Below are 18,599 nucleotides of genomic sequence, written 5' to 3'. Positions count from 1 at the left end.
TGGTCCAGCGTTCCGCAGCCAGGACGAAAACCACATTGCTCCTCCTGAATCTGAGGTTCGACTATAGGCCTAATTCTCCTCTCCAGTACCCTGGCATAGACTTTCCCAGGGAGGCTGCGGAGTGTGATCCCCCTATAGTTGAAGCACACCCTCCGGTCCCCCTTTTTAAAAAGAGGGACCACCACCCCGGTCTGCCAGTCCAGCGGCACTGCCCCCAATTGCCACGCGATGTTGCAGAGGCGTGTCAGCCAAGACAGCCCCACAACATCCAGAGACTTAAGATACCCAGGACGAATCTCATCCACCCCCGGTGCCTTGCCGCCAGGGAGCTTTTTGACTACCTTGGCAACTTCAGCACAGGTGATAAACGAGTCCACCACTGAGTCATCAGCCTCCGCTTCCATGATGGAAGGCGTGTTGGTGGGATTGAGGAGACCCTCAAAGTACTCTTTCCACCGTCCAACCACCCCCTCAGTCGAGGTCAACAGCTCCCCACCTCAACTGAATACAGTGTTGGCAGAGTACTGCTTCCCCCTCCTGAGGCGCCGGATGGTTTGCCAGAATCTCTTTGAGGCTGACTGATAGTCCTCCTCCATGGCCTCCCCGAACTCCTCCCAGGCCCGAGTTTTTGCCTCTACAACTGCCCTCGCTGCAGCACGCTTGGCCTGCCGATACCTATCAGCTGCTTCAGGAGTCCCACAAGCCAAGCAGGCCCGATACGACTCCTTCTTCAGCTTGACGGCATCCCTGACCTCCGGTGTCCACCACCGGGTCTGGGGATTGCCGCCACGACAGGCACCGGAGGCCTTGCGGCCACAGCTTCAGCCGGCCGCATCGACAATGGAGGTGGAAAACATGGTCCACTCTGACTCAATGTCTCCAGCCTCCCTCGGAATCTGGGTGAAGCTCTCCCGGAGGTGGGAGTTGAAGATCTCCCTAGCGGAGGGTTCGGCCAAATGCTCCCAACAGACCCACACAGTACGTTTGGGCCTGCTGGGCCTGTCCAGCCTCTTCCCCCGCCAACGGATCCAACTCACCACCAGGTAGTGATCAGTTGACAGCTCAGCCCCTCTCTTCACCTGAGTGTCCAAAACACAAGGTCGAAGGTCAGATGACACGATTTCAAAATCAATCATTGAATGAATGAGAGCATCCACAGATATATTTTCTTCAAATATCTTCAGCTAAGGAATTTTGTTAGAGTAACCCAAAATACTCTCAACAGACCTCCACTCCCATTTTTAGAAAAATTATGATGAAGGACATGAAGGTCTGATTTCAGAGATTTATAGCTTACTAACATCTCACTCAGCAGAAAACTCAGACTACAAACTAAATGCTTGGGAAGAAAACCTAACCTACAAACTGAAATTTCATGAGTGAAGGACAGCTTGCAGTAATGCTCATATAGGTTTGGTAAATGCATGTCTTACTACTGCAGCATAAATGGATAATGCAAATCTATACAACCCCAGTGGAATTAAATCAATAAGCAGGACCCAAGCGCAGACAATTGAAGGTGAAACAAAAGGAGAGCTTTATTGAAAGCCAAACTCAACTCAGGGCAGAGGGAAGAAGATAACCAAACACAAAGTACAAAATAAATCCAAGTCCAGAAATAACTCAAACCACGGTGAGGCAAAAGAGGCAAAACGACTAAACAAACAATGAGGGTAATCCAGGGGAGGATGGAAGATTGAGAGAAATGAATATGGAAAAATTAAACTCAAACCAATTAGGTGCTAATAATAACTAAGAAGAGAAATCAAAAGACAAACCCAAACAATGAGAAATAATCCGGAGGGAACAGGAGGACAGATTCCTGTAGCTTTTCCTGAGACCGGAAGATCAGAGACGCCCGTGACAGCAGCTCCTTCCTGACCCAGTGCAACCTGCTGTTTGAGCACCAACCGTCTGCCTTCCTGACGGACCACTCCAGGCAAAGACTTGGGTGACAGCCGAGTGCTTCTGACTGTGGTTGGGAGTCCCCTGCCTTGTTTGATGAATTTTTTAATGGACTCTCCCTTCAGATCAAAGACCTGTCCTGTGATTTTTGTGACTTTCTTTCCCTGAACACCCTGCTTTTCTATCCTTGGGATACTTTTTTGACATGGAGCTACTAAATTGGTCGCTCGTTCTCGGACAACATTTTCTCACAAAGGAAGACATCGCCGGGAGAACCCCTCTGCCCTGAAGGGACTTTCGCTGGGGGATATGTCCGTGATTCCTGGGAAACCTGGCGTCTGGCATGTCTCCAGCCACTGTCCCTGGAAGATGTGGAGGATCTATTCATCTATTGGACATTGGTAATAGGCATACCTCTGAATTGCATGGGAGCTGTCCTGCTGTACCGAAGAATTGGAAAAGCTGCTGCTGGCAAATTGGCACTATCGCTAAGCGTGGACACTGAAACAAGACCGTGGGACCTCAAACATCGGAATTACGTCAGAAGATGGATCGGATTGAGGGGCTGATTTGCAACAATTCAGCCAGCTCCAGAGAGGGCTGGAAGCAGGTGGACAACATCGGAAGACAGTCCGACCACTTGAGGATCTCAATGGAAGGAATATCTGTCAAGCTAGAGGAGATGTCTAAGGTTCTCCATGCACCTGTAAGGGATGAATGAGCACTGAGGAAAGACCGACCGATTGATTGCTGATCTGGGCAAATTAATCACGGATCTAAATTATTATATCATTTTGGCTGATTTTTATCTGCCCTCCCCCCTCTCCCGGCCCTGAAGAATAGCCCAGCAGCTGTGCTGACTCCTGTGCAACTTCCTATCTTGGCGTTCTAGGTCATATTATCACATACACTTCTCATGGAACTGATGCACATACATTCCTCCCCCTATTCCTTGCCCTCCCTTCACGTCTGCCTCCGTATCTGTTGTTTTCCTCCCCCATCCTCTCTGTCCATGAAAATATTCCACGTGGCAAATATTCCACGTGTACTGTAATCAAATGTCAATGTCATTATGTGATTGTGCTGAATGTATGTATCGCAATCTGCAACTTAATCCTTCAGAAGAAACTAAGTAAGTGTACTCAACAAATCAATGAGTGGATGAACCAGAACTTTCTCCAGCTCAGTGCTGACAAAACAGAGATGATTGTTTTTGGTCCCAAATATGAAAGAGCTAAGATCAGTGCTTACCTTGACTCCATGTCACTGAAGGTTACAAACCAAGCCAGAAATCTCAGTGTAATACTCGATTCAGAGCTGAATTTTAACACCCATATAAAAGCCATTACTGAGTCTGCCTATTACCACCTGAAAAACATTGCTAGGATCTAGGGCTTTCTGTCCAAACAAGATACAGAAAAACTTATGCATGCATTCATTTTCAGTAGGCTCGGTTATTGTAATGGTAATACCTGTGTGTATCCTCACAGGTATTAGCAAAAAATCAGTTAGGCAGCTGCAGCTGGTCCAAAATGCTGCTGCTAGAGTTCTGAGTAAGACCAGAAAAATGGACCACATCACACCGGTCCTCAAATCACTGCACTGGCTTCCTGTGAGTTAAATGATACATTTCAAAACTTTACTCTTGGTTTACAAAGCACTGAATTGTCTTGGACCAAAATGCATCCTGAACTTATTGGTTCCCTATGAACCATCCAGACGCCTGAGATCATCAGGGACAGGCCTACTGTGTGTACCCAGGGTCAGGACCAAACAGAGTGAAGCAGGATTCAGTTATTCTGCCCCTCACTTGTGGAACAGCCTTCCTGATCACCTGATGTCTGCTCAAACAGTCCCTTTATTTAAGTCAGGCCTGAAAACACTACTGTTTACTGCAGCATTCTTAAATTCAGTAACTGCACTCTTGTCATTTAATCGTCCTGATTTTATTTGTTTTTATGATTTTGTTCTTTTTATGATTTTAATTTCTTTCTTAAAAATGTTTTTAATCTGTGATTTCATCCTATGTAAACCACTCTGAATTGCCTTGTGTATGAATGGTGCTATATAAATTTGCCTTGCCTTGCCTTGCCTTGCCTTGCCTTGCCTTGCCTTGCCTTGCCTTGCCTTGCCTTGCCTTGCCTTGCCTTGCCTTGCCTTGCTGTAAATAAATAAGCAGTTTAACCATGTCACCATTATGTGGTATTTTTGCTATCTGGCAAAACAGCAGAGGAGAACCAATGAGCAAAAACACTGGTGGTCCACTGGTGTTTAAAACTAATGTATTTATTTATTTATTTTTAAAATGATATTATTTATTATATATGTTTATATTTATTTATATATTTAGAGCTTCTTCTAAAAATTCAAGATTGAGTTAAATGGACATCTAACCCTCCCTTTGAAGCCTATTATGGTGGGGTTTAGGGAAAGATTAGTCAGACTAGTTAAAAAGATTCTCCTCTGTCTTAAAGTAACAATCATTGGTCAAAGAAACTCTGGAAACTGCAATATGTGAGGTCGAAGCAATCCTGAACGATGGACCAATCACATCTACAGTATCTTAAGTGATCCTAGATTTAGACACCAAACCATCTACTTCAAAACAAAACAAACTTTACCACCAGGATTCGTCAGAGGTGTTTTGATGAAAACCAAAACTACTGTCCTTAAGAGGTGCATAAGTAAACTGTGCTTACTTATAAAGGGAGTGGGCTGACATGTTTGAACTCTGATGTTTGACTAAAATCAAAAATCTCCCTATTAAAATAAACACAATTTAGTACACACAAAACATCACTATGCTTGGACAAAAATCTTACAGGTCTCTAGTATTAACCCTGCCTGAGAGCTCCTTGATCCTACCGATGTCATTAACCTCGAAAGAGGCAGGATTGATCAAGGCTAGCTAACAGCAAACAGCAAATAATATATAGGCCATTTTCTTTACATTAAACTGGTCAGTCACATCATCAGTCATCATCAGCTGTGGTTAAGTGTGCTTGCCTATCAATTGAACTATGGGCTTAAACTAAAAGCTTATGTGCTGACTTGGTGGTTATTCGGCGCTATGACCCCGGTGGGTTGACTACACCATGCCCTTGGCACATACTGCAAACTGGACGGAGGGTGTTATGTCCAGCGACCGTTGAGTTTTCCTCTCTCCTCTGTTGCTCTTTCCTGCTCGCTCTGCTCACTGTCCCTCTGTTTGCTGAGCCAATCTGTGAGAGCCCCGGGACTTTTAAAGATGAGGCGGGCGGACCTTCAGTGGTGGCTGAGCATTTGTGCGGTCCATCCTTTCATCTGTATGGTCGCTGGTTGTTTGTTGTGTGTCTTTGATAGCGACCCTTTGTAAAGTCTAGGTTGTTTGTTTGGTCTGGGATGGTTAGTATTGCTGCCTGTAAACCTTATGCAGGCAGTTTGAGTCTGCTGAGAGCTTTGTTTGTCTTTGGTAAGTGCTCAAAATAGCGAAGATGTTTTTGTTTGTTTTATTATATTTTGTGATATGCTAATAAGCTGATGAGCTGTGTTGCTTTAGATGCTCCTGTTCTGGGTTTGGTTTTCTTTGGTTTTCTCTTTCTGCACTGGTGCGCTGTGTATATTGGCCCAGTAGTTTTGTTTGCAGGCATGCCTGCATGCCCAGTAATAGTTCATTTTTATTTCTCAATTAAATTGGTCAATTAAATAACCCATTAACCAATTTTCATATGGATTATTACTTCCCTTTTCCCTAGCCGAGCTGGGTCGTAACAGCTCCATAGAACCATCCAACCACCAAAAATCTGCAAAAAGAAACCATGAGCTCATGAGCTTTCAACTCAGATGCAGTGACACGTTCATTTCTTTGCTCAATTCCACTGTATTTCTGTAAAATGGAGAATTTATATAGACTCAATTCAACAGATATCGTGAGACTGCTAAAAATAATACAACATAAGAGAAAAATGCAAATTTCCATTGTACATTAGTGAGAAAAGAGAGGCAGATTACTCTCTTAGCAGATGGGTGTGTGTGGTGTGTGTGTTGAGAAGATTTTGAGTCGTAAAAGGCCACAACCAGATAAGACAATAGAGCTCCTGGACATTTATCTGAAACAAAAAGAAACAAGAGACAATAATAACTAACAATGTCTCTGTAATGCAGAAAAAGTAACATTGGTACGGGAGAGACATTCAACAAGTCTGTTGACTTGCGGCACCAACTCATTGAATACAACTTATTTGTATTGTAGAGACGATTAAAGGTTTCACTGCTCATCCAAGCAGCTTCATCAGTTCTGTTTGGTGGGGAAACATGGTTTATACTGTATGTGGTGGAGGACCTCAGTGGGTGGGTCTGGGTAAAACTTACAAACAATAGCACTAAATGTTTCCATACTTACCTGTGTTGGTCTGGCTGACTGTGTCTGGTGTGTCTAACAACTGGCTAACGACTATGAGACTGCCGGAAAAGACACGTGACTTACATAGATGTCATGTCATTGAGGGCGTGGTCCAGTTCTTCACTGATGGCTTTGTACTTCAGTTTCTGAGCATAAAGCTCATCTATGTGTCCACACACAGTCCAAGGGTAGGTATATTGCAAAAGAAGAAATGATCATCCAGGAAATAAAAAGACATATATCAGTATTTTTGGAAAAGTGGGCAGAAAATGAACAATTTATTTCTTTCCACACTGCATTGTATAAGGACCAGCTTGCTTAATAACCTAACCAGTCACCATTTACAATAGTGCAGTTTACTGCTATATTACAATAACAAAACTGGATTAGATTAGTCTGGTTTATTCCTGTTTTGTCGCATTTGTTAAATTTGCAGAATCAGCACAGGTTTAAGAGTCACTTATTTTGACTTTTAACAGTTTAAATTTTTATTTTGAATTTCTTAGTGGCAAATCCTAGTAAGTCTTTACTTATGGAAACTTTATCCCTTGAGTAAATCATCATTTAACAGTTTGAATGTTGTCTAAACTGTACTATAGTTGTACTAAATATAAAGGGGGATAGAGTTTAATCAGTGCTGGTAACAGAGATGTAATCAGTGCTTTACCTTCCAGATCATCAATTGTCTTCTCCAGCTTGGCCACAGATCTCTCAGCAAATTCAGCTCGGGTCTCAGCCTAAGGTAAGAGCAGCAAACATACTGTTGCCCATTAAGTTGGAATAAAATATTTGTTTAAATGATTGTGACAATTTTCGATTTATTCTTGATAGATAAACTGCATTATCTATCTCATGACTTTATTCCATCAATCTCTTCCAAACATATCACTGTGAAAATTAAAACAGGAATAAAAAGAAGATTGTGTTGAAAAGTAAAATTATTTCAACTTTACAGGCAACAGTAAATAAATATCAAACGATAATGTGTCTTTTCTCACCTCTTTCAACTTGTCAGTGAGGATCTTGATTTCTTCCTCATATTTGTCCTCCTTTTGAGAGTACTGTGTTAACGAAAACAATAAAAGTACAATAGTTACTTGCCTAAGTCTTATGACGTTACGGCAGAGATTGTCAATTTTTCCGGTTAGATTAAGATGTCAAATTTAATTTCTTCACACTCAACATTATTTTAAATATAAACTGCACCACTGGTAACCAGCAACTACAAATTTAGCAATGCACAAGCTTCAACTGAGGCACAGTAAGCCAGTATCACCTTCCTTAGATTCATAAGATTCAACTTATATAAAGTTTCAATGTCATCTTGCATCCATAGTACATCTATTTTTTCTGTCTCTATTAATTTATTGTCATATTAATTTGTCACCCATGAAACAATGGATTATTCCACTATGTGGTCACTATATAACTGTATCGTACCTTCTCTGCCTGGGCTTCCAGAGACTTGAGGTTATTGGTAACATTCTTCAGTTCCTCCTCCAGCTCAGCACATTTACTTGTTTAGTGTTTTAATTCAGGAAAAGGGGACAGAATGAGATATCAGATTACTTTTTCTAAACAGTGGTTCAGGGGCACAATTTGAATTTCCATTGTGTATGTAGTAGTTCAACTCAACGATTGCACTGTTTTCAAAATGTGCGCAATTAACTTAAGTACAAACATTCACTTAATTACTACAAGTATATGTATTATGCAATATGCAACCCATTTCAAATTTTAGAACTGTTAGATAGTTTCAGTACATCAGTATATAACTGTTCAGACTCGGGTCCAAACCAGTTCTGTAAGATTTTGTCCACATTGCATGAAGTATGTGGGTGGTACTGCAAATAATACAGCAAGTTCCTTTGTAGTGGCGAATGGTCAAATTTGAGGCCACGCCTGTCTGACACACGCATTCAAGGTGGGGCTCCGATTTTACATGTCCATTTTGGGGCAGATCAGACAGTAAAAACAGAGCTACAGCAACTTCCTGTTTTGTGTGGAATTGTCCGATTCTGAAGCCATGCCTCGTTCAAACCATAATACTTTAGTACACAATCTTGAACAGACCTGGACAAAGTACGGCCCGCGGGCCAGACCAGGCCCGCTTGCATCTTCAATGCGGCCTGTGGACCGTGCACCCAATATTAAACAAAGGCGGCAAAAGTCAGCTGTCAGCACGGCATTACCTGTAACGTCTTCCTAACCCTCCTTGTCTCTTCTACGCTGCAGTACTGCATAATCCCATCTACTCTTTGGAGAGACACGGTCACGCTCTCTACACTTTAAAAATGCTGCATGACTATGCTGAAATGTAAAGCATGCAGAAACTCCATGGCACATTCAGATGCTTCCATGGTGCTGCAGCTGACATTCTCTGTCTAACTTTCAGATTTGTTCATTTTTAAAATTAGTTTTAACTCTAATGGTTTTCTTCTGTAAAAATATCTTACATCATCTGTGCTGCTCCGCACTTCAACATACAAACAGCACACACTCAAAGTAGAGCTGGACACACACAGAGAGGACAGAGGAGTGAGCACTAAATGACAGCAAAAGACTTTACAGTGATGAAAATGTATCAAGAGCATATTTATAAAGGTAGATACTGTGCCAGTAATCTCCAATTCATATTATTATTTATGAAAGAAATGTGGCCCTTTGCTTAATGGAAGTCTATGTGGCCCTCGCAAAAAAATAATTGCCCAAGCCTGATCTTGAACATGTGTGTTCCTTATTGTCTCAACAGTAGACACACTACATTTCAAGTAATTTAGAGGAGGCATGCCATGAGTAGTTTGCAACAGTATGTGATATTTTCAGTAGCCAGTAGGTGGTGTAATAATCACAAGTATTCCATTAGGGCTTCACACCAGGTCTCCGTACTCAGGCCATGTAATTGCAGATAGATGATTTAGACACTCACGCCTCAGCCAGCTCTGCCCTTTCTTCTGTTCGTTCCAGCTCTCCCTCTACGATTACCAACTTTCGAGCAACCTGAAAAAAGCATATAAAATGTATACATGATTTTTTCGTTATAACGTGAAACCTTATCACATTATAACAAGATACAACGCTATCACGTTATAATGAGACACAATGCTATCACGTTATAACGTGATAAGTGTACATGTCTTGAGATGAGTGGTGGAAATCGACTTCCTGTTATGTATTACGGTTCTGCACAGGCATCACAATGGCAGGACCAGGACACATGGATGCCCGGAAGATCACAATATCATCCACTGTTCGCAATAAGAGACAGAATCTCCCCATGTTTCAATCCAATAAATACAACCTAATTAAATCTTTTAAATGAGTCATGTTCCGATATGAGTGAGCAGTGAATTAGTTAGGTTAGTGTTATGTGAGTAGCATTTTTCTCACATTCAGCTACAGTCTTATCATAAGACATAAGACTCTTATGCAAAGGTTTGAGCACTCCTTGGGAAAATCACTGCAGCAGTTTGTCACTTGCTGAAGCAGCAACTTCATATTAACATATGTTATACCTTATGGAAATATTACAATAGTGAGTGGGTCATTTGTTTTGGAGTATAACATACTGTATGTTAAAATGAAGTTGCTGCTTCAAAAGCTCAGCAAGCAAACTTTTGCATAAGACTGTATTATGTGACAAGGTCTAAATCTAAATGCTAAATATAAATGTAAATGTTAAATGCTATATCTAAATTTTGCATATAAATCAAAATGTTAAATGTAAATCTAAATATTATATCTTAATGTAAACGTTAAATGTCTCACCAAGTATAAACTGAATATTCATGAAGCATTGCATACATTATGTACATTATGATACTGCAGACTCTAGTGGACAACAACAATTTTACCTCCTCATACTTGCGGTCAGCCTCCTCTGCAATGTGTTTAGCCTCCTTTAGTTGAATCTCCTGGAGCTCCATCTTCTCTTCATCCTTTAGAGCTCTGTTTTCAATCACCTTCATACCTCTGCACACACAAACAATACATATTTATTGCTATGACTATTTCTGATTTAAAGGAAATAATTGTGTATTTTCATTGTGCGTTATCCCCAATTGTGTATTATGCCAATTATTCCAATAACTGTCAACTAAAAATACTACATAAAACGAATGCTGTATTTATGTTTGGTGGCACAATATAAAATATATGATGTTTTATGTCTAGTAATTGGACAAATAAAGACATCTACCTCTGACTTTCAGAGACTTACTTCTAGTCTACCTATTTTCTAATGTTCTAGTGCTCTGTTGTGTTTGTATGACTATACATATTGTGCATATTAAATGTGGAGAAAAGAAGAAAGCCAGATCTGCCTTATGAGGCAGCTAGATTATCAATATTTAAAAAATCACAAAACACACAAATCCATCTTTCCAGGCTTTAAGCCTCAAACCATGCATTTCACTCATGCCATGCAGTCATTAAACTTTGAAGAGAAATGACAGTGTCTCTGGGTTGGGGTCCAAATGGAGCAGGAAATCGACAGGCATATCAGTGCAGCTTTCCTAGTGATGCGCACTGCTTCAGCCTGGTAAAGAGAGCTAAGCCAACAAGTAGGGCTCTTGATTAAGTCAATCTACATTCTCACCTATGGTCACAGGTTGTGAGTAGTGACCAAATGACTAACATTGCAAATACAAACGGCTGAAATGCATTTCCTCTGTAGTGTGGCTGGGTTCTCAATTGTCCTGGAATAGCTTGATGTAGAGTTCAGGAATCTTTTAAAGATGCCTCTTCCGAGGTGCAGAAGGGCAAACCTTGGACACACTAGAGGGATGATATCTCTCCTGGGATAATATTTCTCAGTTTCTGGTATTGGAAGTGTTTTACTTTAAAAAATGAGACTGAGCCTTACACTTAAACATGCCTTTCTGGTCCCTCTTCTCAGTCCTTCATTCATCCAATCACATCAGTTTGTCTTCTTGTCACGTCACCTCCCATTCAAAAATCCATGCTCTCCCTCATTGTCATGGAATTCCTTTTAATAAAGACTGCTTTCGCATTACTGCACAGGTTATAATAATTCAATGATGCAATATTAAGTTGTCTCTACTACTTATATTTTCGTGACTGTACTTACATACTTTTACTTAAATGTTTCCCTACGGGCTTCTCTTGTTTCCACCTGCAGCTCACTAGCTCATCAGTATTAGTAGTTTTGTCTTCTACCAGTTCACTGGATCATACCCTGTGGTAACTATAGTGTCAGGCTGACTCAGAATGTTGTTGTTGTAGTGATACTTCTTCTTGTCTCCAGCTTCCATAGTAGCAAATTAGTCTTTCCTCTCCAGCATCTGTGAGACCACCATGATCAACCTCCCCTGTGTTCAGTCTCCCTTTGTCTACTTCCATCCAGAGAGTCTCTCCCGGTTTTCTATTTATGTGGTCTGTTTTAAGCCATCACCATCTATGGTGTTAGCTCATGACACTGATTTTAGACAAACAACAAGATAATATAAGAAATTACCTCTCGCTCTCATCAGCAGCTTTCTCGGCCTCTTCTAGTTTCTGCAGAGCTGTTGCCAGTCTCTCCTGAGCTCGATCCAATTCCTCCTCCACAAGCTGGATGCGTCTATTCAAAGAAGCCACCTCTGCTTCAGCCTGAGCACAGATAAGCATAGTGTAGTCTTTTGAACAAACCAACGTTGTGTTGCAGCTTTTTTTACACACTTAAAATGTTCAGTTCAGTGGATCTTTTACATTTATAATGGGAAACAACACTTCCACTGGCTGGATATTACCCTTGTATAATAATAATACATCATCTGCACTGCTGCTGTGTTCTATTGGTCTATACAAGTTTAAAATGTAAAAATATTTATACTGAGTTGTACTAGTGTACAAGGGTGCTTTTTTAGGGTGCTGTGAGTACTAAATATGGTCCAATGAGCAAAAAGACTGCATGGGCTCTTAAAAGGACTGAAAAAGTTAACATTGCCCTCTTCCCTGTGTGGACCCTTGGCTTACCATGCACACACCACACACAAAGTGCAGTCAAAAGAAAGGGATCATATCTCTCCTGTTTTAGCTTCTTTTCACTGGCTTCCAGTAAAATTTAGAATAGACTTTAAAATTCTCCTACTTATTATTCTCCTACATATAAAGCCCTTAATACACTAGCTCCAATAGTCCCATATATTCCAGTCAGATCACATACTGCAGGTTTACTTGTAGCAACAACATTCTTTCTGCATGTCTTTACACAGATCGTCATGCTGTGTCATGATCCTGTGTTCTCCTTGGTTTTGTCTTCCTTGTTTTGGGTTTTGCTTCCTGTTTTACTTTGAAAGTCCTGTGTTTGCGTTTCCCCATGTGTTCCTGTGAGTCTGACTTCCTAGCATTTTTCTCTCCTTTAGGATTGCCTGCCCCGCCCTAATGTGTCTCACCTGTGTCTTGTTTTCCTCCTGTGCTCCCCTTTGTTCTTGTCTGGTCGTCTTGTATGTCTCCTTGTGTGAAACTGAGCCTGTAAAGCCTCCAATACACTGTGCGATTTTGGGGAAGTCTGTGTTTAACACCAACTCACACAGTACGAATAAAACGCATGCGATGTCAAGTCAAAACTCGATGTATGTGCTCACACTGTACGGTGCAATGGTCGGCTGCGACGTCACTGCTCACATGTCTAACCCTGTTGCTGTTGCTGTTTCAAAGGAAAAATCTAAGTCAGTCACAATCTGTGCTGCGTGTTGCTGCCTCAGCTCATCAAATATAGCCTCCATCAATTCTGTCCGATGCCGTATGGGTGCCGCCATGTTTGTTATCATCTGAAACAATTTCGTGTAGGTGCAGTGTCGTCGACCGTGTTCGGCAAATGCATGCGCAGTGGGGGATAATCACAGACTTCGGGCCGTATCTCTGCTTAAAGTGTGCGATACTCTCACATGGGCTGACAAAAATATCAAACATGTCAGAAATTCAACCGATCAGCCAATCACCGTTTGCGCGAGGCTGTTCCATACTCCGCAAGACAAAGAGTGGAGAACGCGCTCCACGGGTGGTAAGAGATACAAAAAAAAAGGTCTTTTCCGCACTGAGGTACCATACTCCGCGAGACGCGTGTGTGCAGAACTCCTCATACGGCCCGTCCACTAAACTATAAGGAAAGAGTTTACTGAGTTTTTTAACACACCACAAGGACTTGTGCCATGGCAAGAGGGCATTATACAGAGAGGGTGCCTGCAACAGCGTGAGATGTCCGGCGATGAGTTGTGAAAATGCAACATTAAAAGTAACAATAGCAAAGATTCAGTGTTTGTGCTAGCCTTTATGACCACATTTGCACATCTACTGTGTTCCAATGTGCCTGCGATACTTCAAACTGTCCGGTGATGAGCTGTGAAGATGCGACATTAAAAGTAACAATAGCAAAGATATACAGACATTGTTAACGAGCCTATTATGCCCGGGTATGTAGGAGTATATTGGTAATAACAGTCACCATCTGGTATGTGTGAATGGCTGTCTGGAGTTATGTCTTTGGAATGTCTTTGTCTCGCGGAGTATGGATCCAGCTTTAATCACCTCTCGTGACCTCCAGTACGCTGCCCGATTAAAGACGCACGACAAAGCTGAAATTTGGCCCAACCCAAAAAAATCGTACCACTCAAAATTCGTATCAAAATCGGACCAAAAAACGCACAGTGTATGCCCAGCTTAAGTTTGCCAAGTTACCTTGCCACCTTGTTCTCCTGCAGTTCAACCTGAGCCTGGTGGGTTTTGTGTCTTGGTTTTTGACTTTGTACTAGTTTCGTGAATCCTCTAAAGAAATCCTTTGTTCTTGTTTTTCTGCCGGCAGTGTGCCGAAAGACCTTTGACCTTAGACTGTTTGTGCTTGAACCTTATGTCTGAGTTGTGCTTGTAGATGCTTCCCGGATTTAATAAAAGACTTGGTTTTACAATAACTGCCTGCTGTCCTGCGCTTGTGTCCGCACCCCCAAACCCTGACATTACGACCAGACCATAAAAATAGACACAGCAAGCAGCAAGGCAGCTTCCAGTTGGATTAAGGAGGGCGATCCACTGGATTATGTAGTGGCCTGGAGCCTTTTTAACGAGCACAGGAGGAGGCTCCAGGCTGAGTTGGATTTGGTGGACCACTTTCTATCACCTCCCTTGGACAAAAAGGTACAGTGGCAGTTTCCCTGCTCCAGCAGCTGGGAGAACTGTGGAACCAGAAGCAGGAGTTAAGGGCTAAGATGGACAAGTCGCTTCTCCCGTCGCCGTAAATACAATACATAGTTACAAAGTTTTTCAGCACTACAATTACAACAACCTTGCATGTTTGTTCCTCTCTCTCTCTCTCTCTCTCTTTCCTTCATCCTCTCTGTCCTGTCTACCTCTTCTTCCCCTCCTTCACCAGATGGGCTTGCCCGGGGGTTCAGGCTCTGTGTTTCTGTGAGACCATGTTCAGCATTTGCAAGCAGTTGCTTTCATTTCTTTCTTTCTTTCAGTTTCCTCTGTGGTCCAGAATGTTGATTCCTTTGTAGCCGTGTCGAAAATGAACACTGGGCAAAGCTTTGTAGTTCGGTGGATGTTTACACGCGGCTTTTGTATGCCACCCGGATAGTGTCCCCTTCACAATCAATGATTAATTGGGCTTTACCTGGATTTGTGCTGTTCAGATTGAGAAAAAATCTTTCCGGCTCTAGCCAGATTACATAAATCTGAACAGGGTCTAAAGCACGGGCCTCAAACTATTTTGTGGCCCCCCTACTTCACATCAAAGTTTAGTGTTTGTGTGGCCCGTGCATTTTTCATTTCCCTGTGCATTTTATATTGTTCTATCACTTATGAGCTACCATAGCTCATGCACATGGAAGCTTCCAGTGATGTTTGTTGACAAGTTAACCAGTTGGTCACTTGGTTAGAACGTGATTCTAGAGTGACACCAAGTGGGATGAAAATACATCCTGTCACCCAGCCCCAGTCATGCCTTTCTTGATGAGAGCACAGACATCACTGACACTTGTGCAGCTCTCAATGTATGTCTGTGGTGTTGGCAACAAAGTGATGGAGGAGTTCTTCACAGTGATTCCAATGCATGGCCAGACCATAGGTCAAGAGATATTTCGCCAGCTGTGTGATGTCATTGTGGATGCTGGTTTTCCATGGAAGAGGTTTGCTGGAATAACAACCGACGGAGCACCATCAATGACAGGGAGAAGAAATGGACTGGTAGCACTTGATCAAAGAAAACTGGAAGAGTGTGGAGGAGGCCATTGCTCTGCACTGCATAATCCATCAGCGGGCCTTTTTTGCAGAAAATGCCTGAAGTTTGACAAAGTGATGTCTGTCGTTACAACGAAATGCTTCAACCATATCAGATCCAGGGGCTCGAAGCACCGGCAGTTCCGTGCCTTTTTGGATGAATTGGAGTCAGCATATTGAAAGCAGCATTTTGGAAGTGCCAAAAACTGCAGTACTGCCTACTGTCTCCTGCAGAAGTGGAGCAACTGTTGATACAGAAATGTGTTTGTCACACCATGTTCTCCCGCATTTGATAATGGTTGGTGGACTGTCTAGGCCTAATGTACTTCTCCTGTGCCCTATTGTACCCATTGTATTTAGTCTGTGGCAGTTCATCTTAGTAACTTGTTGTCAGTTTATTCCAGCTTTTGTTCCCTTGTACGTCATTGGTATTTTGACTCGTTTCTTAGTGCTTGACTCTGTTCTTGCCTAGGGACTTGGATTTGACAAAATCTTTCGAAAACAGAGTTGTAAAGATCTGTCTGTACCTCGGGTTATGCATTTGAATGAATACATTAATGAAAGAATTAATGAAAATTGAAAAATGAAAGATTTGCCCAGCACAGCAAACTTCACAGGAGTTTTCTAATCATCAACTAGGCTTTTTAACACAATTAGCTATCACAATGTACCATCAGAACATAGGATTGATGGTTGCTGGAAAAGGGCCTCTGTATACCTTTGTATATATTCCACTAAAATGAGCCTTTTCTAACTAGAAGAGTCATTTAACACATTAACAATGTCCAGACTGGATGTCTGATTACTTTAATGTTATCTTCACTGAATAAAAGAAAATGTTTTTTTTTTTTAACTTTTACAGTAGTATATATATATATATATAAATATACTACTGTTCAAAAGTTTTTAAATATATATATATATTTATAATTACTATATCATAAAACACAAACATATTTTCATCAGAAGGAGCTGGACTAAAATAAGCTAAACACTATCTGCCAAAATAAAGTGTGACAGATACTGTGACCTGGAAGGAATGTGATGTTCTAAAATGGATGCCAAAACCTTTACTGCTTCATTGGACCATTGTTACGCTAACAGTAAGGGATGAGTGGCTGGCACCATTGTCAAAATAGTGCTCTCAATCCCCCCAACAGCTGTTATGGGTCCATGCAGGACATGACGGGAATGGAATGCAAGAGAGAACAGAGTATCAGACTGGCTAGGTTTACACTGGTTCATAGGTGGATGAGCCAGTAGATCATTAGTTTAGGACTCAGGCCTACAAAATGAGACTTACTTGTGGCAACAATAAGGAAATAGCATTTTCTATAATATTAGGAGTGCATTACTCACATCAGCAGCTTTCTTATCAGCAACCTCAAGCTTCTCCTGAGCATCCTTTAGGGCCTCAGAATATTTATCAAGCTCATCCTCTGTCCCCTTCAGCTTCTTTTGCATTTGAAGCAGTTCATCTTCATGCTAAAAGTGTATAAGATCAAATACAATGTTAGAATCAATGTATTATATCAAAGGATACACAGACTTTGTATGATGAAAACACTGATTGTACTGTAGAATGTGTCTGTACTGTTAGTTCTCCATCACTTACATTGGAAACACATACATTGGCAAGGATTTTTTTATTGTTAATGTAACAATAGAAATGATTGTCCAAAGCCTCTTATGTCATTACTAGCAAATACTGTTTATATGTGTGGATATAATTGTTGCCTAGCATATTAGTTCACTAGCTAAAGTGATCCATTTTATGTATTTCCAACAGTGTAAATAATAGTACTATAATAGATGATATAATTGTACACCAAATCCTGACAATGCGTGCATTTTGAGGTCTAACCTGTCATTTATTATTACAGTGTTATACATGGCCTACCTGCTTGCTTCTCTCTTCAGCAGCTTTCTTGTCTGCTTCAGCTTGTTCGGCCTGGTCCAGAGCATTCTCCTTGTCCAGCTTAAGCATAAGCATTTTCTTTTTGATAGCTTCCATTTTGGCTAAAGTTTAGGGGATTTTACAGTAAAAAGAGGAAAAACAAATGGGTGCAGAAAAAGCTGACCTGAGAGCGTGGAGAACTAGGAGAGACACCAAACCCTGACAAAGACAGAGGCAATCCATTTATATGGCAGAGAAGTGGACACTCCCACCTTTAAGGCCCTTGGCTTCTATACACAGCCCCACTGCCATCTTGCCTTCACAGTTCAAAAATAATGTAATAATAACAGCAATGGTTCACACAGAATATCCTATCAGCCTTTATCTTGCTTCAAAAGGAAAGATGAAAATTTAATAATAACTAATTTTTACACAATGGACCAATATTTACATTTTTAGTTTGATACTAGGAAAAATCACAGTATAACCCTACAGCCCTTCAGACCTGTTCCCAAATGTCCTCTTTCACTAAACATCAAGACATTGCTTGTGTTGTCAACATTGAATGAATATTGAATTATCTTTCTATTACATAAGTATAACTAAATATTTATGAATCATTTTTTTTTATTTTCGAATAAAGATGTGAAATAAATGTTGATGAAGATTCTTAGTCATCCAGGTCATACAGTTGAAGCAGAGCAACTGGAGTTGTAGCGTTTTCTTAAAGATGTTTCGCTGTAATAAAGAGATTAAAAATTAAAAATTAATGTGCTTGGATGAGCAGTGAAACGTCTTCAAGAAAACTCTACAAGTCCAGTTTCCTTCCTGTGTGTCTTCCATGTGTTTAAGACAATTTTTCATATGTTTGTCTGGGCTTGGGGGCTCCAAAGAACAATCATTTTGTAAACATTTCCCAAAAGACAGCTATACTTATGGTCAGGGACTGCAATTCATTGAAATGGCATTGTGTTTCTAATTCCCACTAAGCCCGAATTTTGTCGCAGTAATAATCAATACAGTGTCACCATCATGATTCAGATATTGCAAGTTTCCAGAAAATCTCCGAGTAATCTCAGTGTCAGCATTCTGTAATACAATTACATGAGAGAAATCTTCCTTAGAGGCTAATATATAAAATTAGCCTCTAAGAAACACACACACACACACACACAATGCAGCATCTATGACAACACAATA

At 41.1% G+C, this 18,599-nt stretch overlaps 1 protein-coding gene across 1 annotated transcript; it reads right to left on the bottom strand.

Moving 5' to 3' along the window:
* Positions 1-5,744: 5,744 nt before the first annotated feature.
* LOC114427426 (tropomyosin alpha-3 chain) lies at positions 5,745-17,635 on the bottom strand. The gene is made up of 10 exons (XM_028395488.1): positions 17,403-17,635; positions 16,862-16,987; positions 11,763-11,896; positions 10,141-10,258; positions 9,216-9,286; positions 7,727-7,802; positions 7,285-7,347; positions 6,954-7,023; positions 6,371-6,449; positions 5,745-5,993 (listed from the first exon to the last, which is right to left on the bottom strand). The coding sequence occupies exons 1-10, from the start codon at positions 17,514-17,516 to the stop codon at positions 5,990-5,992; spliced, it is 855 nt and encodes a 284-aa protein (XP_028251289.1). The 5' UTR covers positions 17,517-17,635; the 3' UTR covers positions 5,745-5,989.
* Between the last annotated feature and the right edge of the window lie 964 nt (positions 17,636-18,599).

Source organism: Parambassis ranga, chromosome 2 (assembly GCF_900634625.1).
Source record: "Parambassis ranga chromosome 2, fParRan2.1, whole genome shotgun sequence".
Lineage (NCBI taxonomy): Eukaryota > Metazoa > Chordata > Actinopteri > Ambassidae > Parambassis > Parambassis ranga.
This window is presented reverse-complemented; position numbering and strand designations above follow the sequence as displayed.

Excerpts from the sequence above, each read along its gene's own strand:
- LOC114427426 (XM_028395488.1), bottom strand. The coding sequence starts at position 17,516 with ATGGAAGCTATCAAAAAGAAAATGCTTATGCTTAAGCTGGACAAGGAG. Across the intron at positions 10,259-11,762 it reads GCTGCTGATGAGAGCGAGAG|AGGTATGAAGGTGATTGAAA; the intron begins GTAATTTCTTAT and ends TTGTGTGTGCAG. Across the intron at positions 7,348-7,726 it reads TGGAAGCCCAGGCAGAGAAG|TACTCTCAAAAGGAGGACAA; the intron begins GTACGATACAGT and ends TCGTTAACACAG.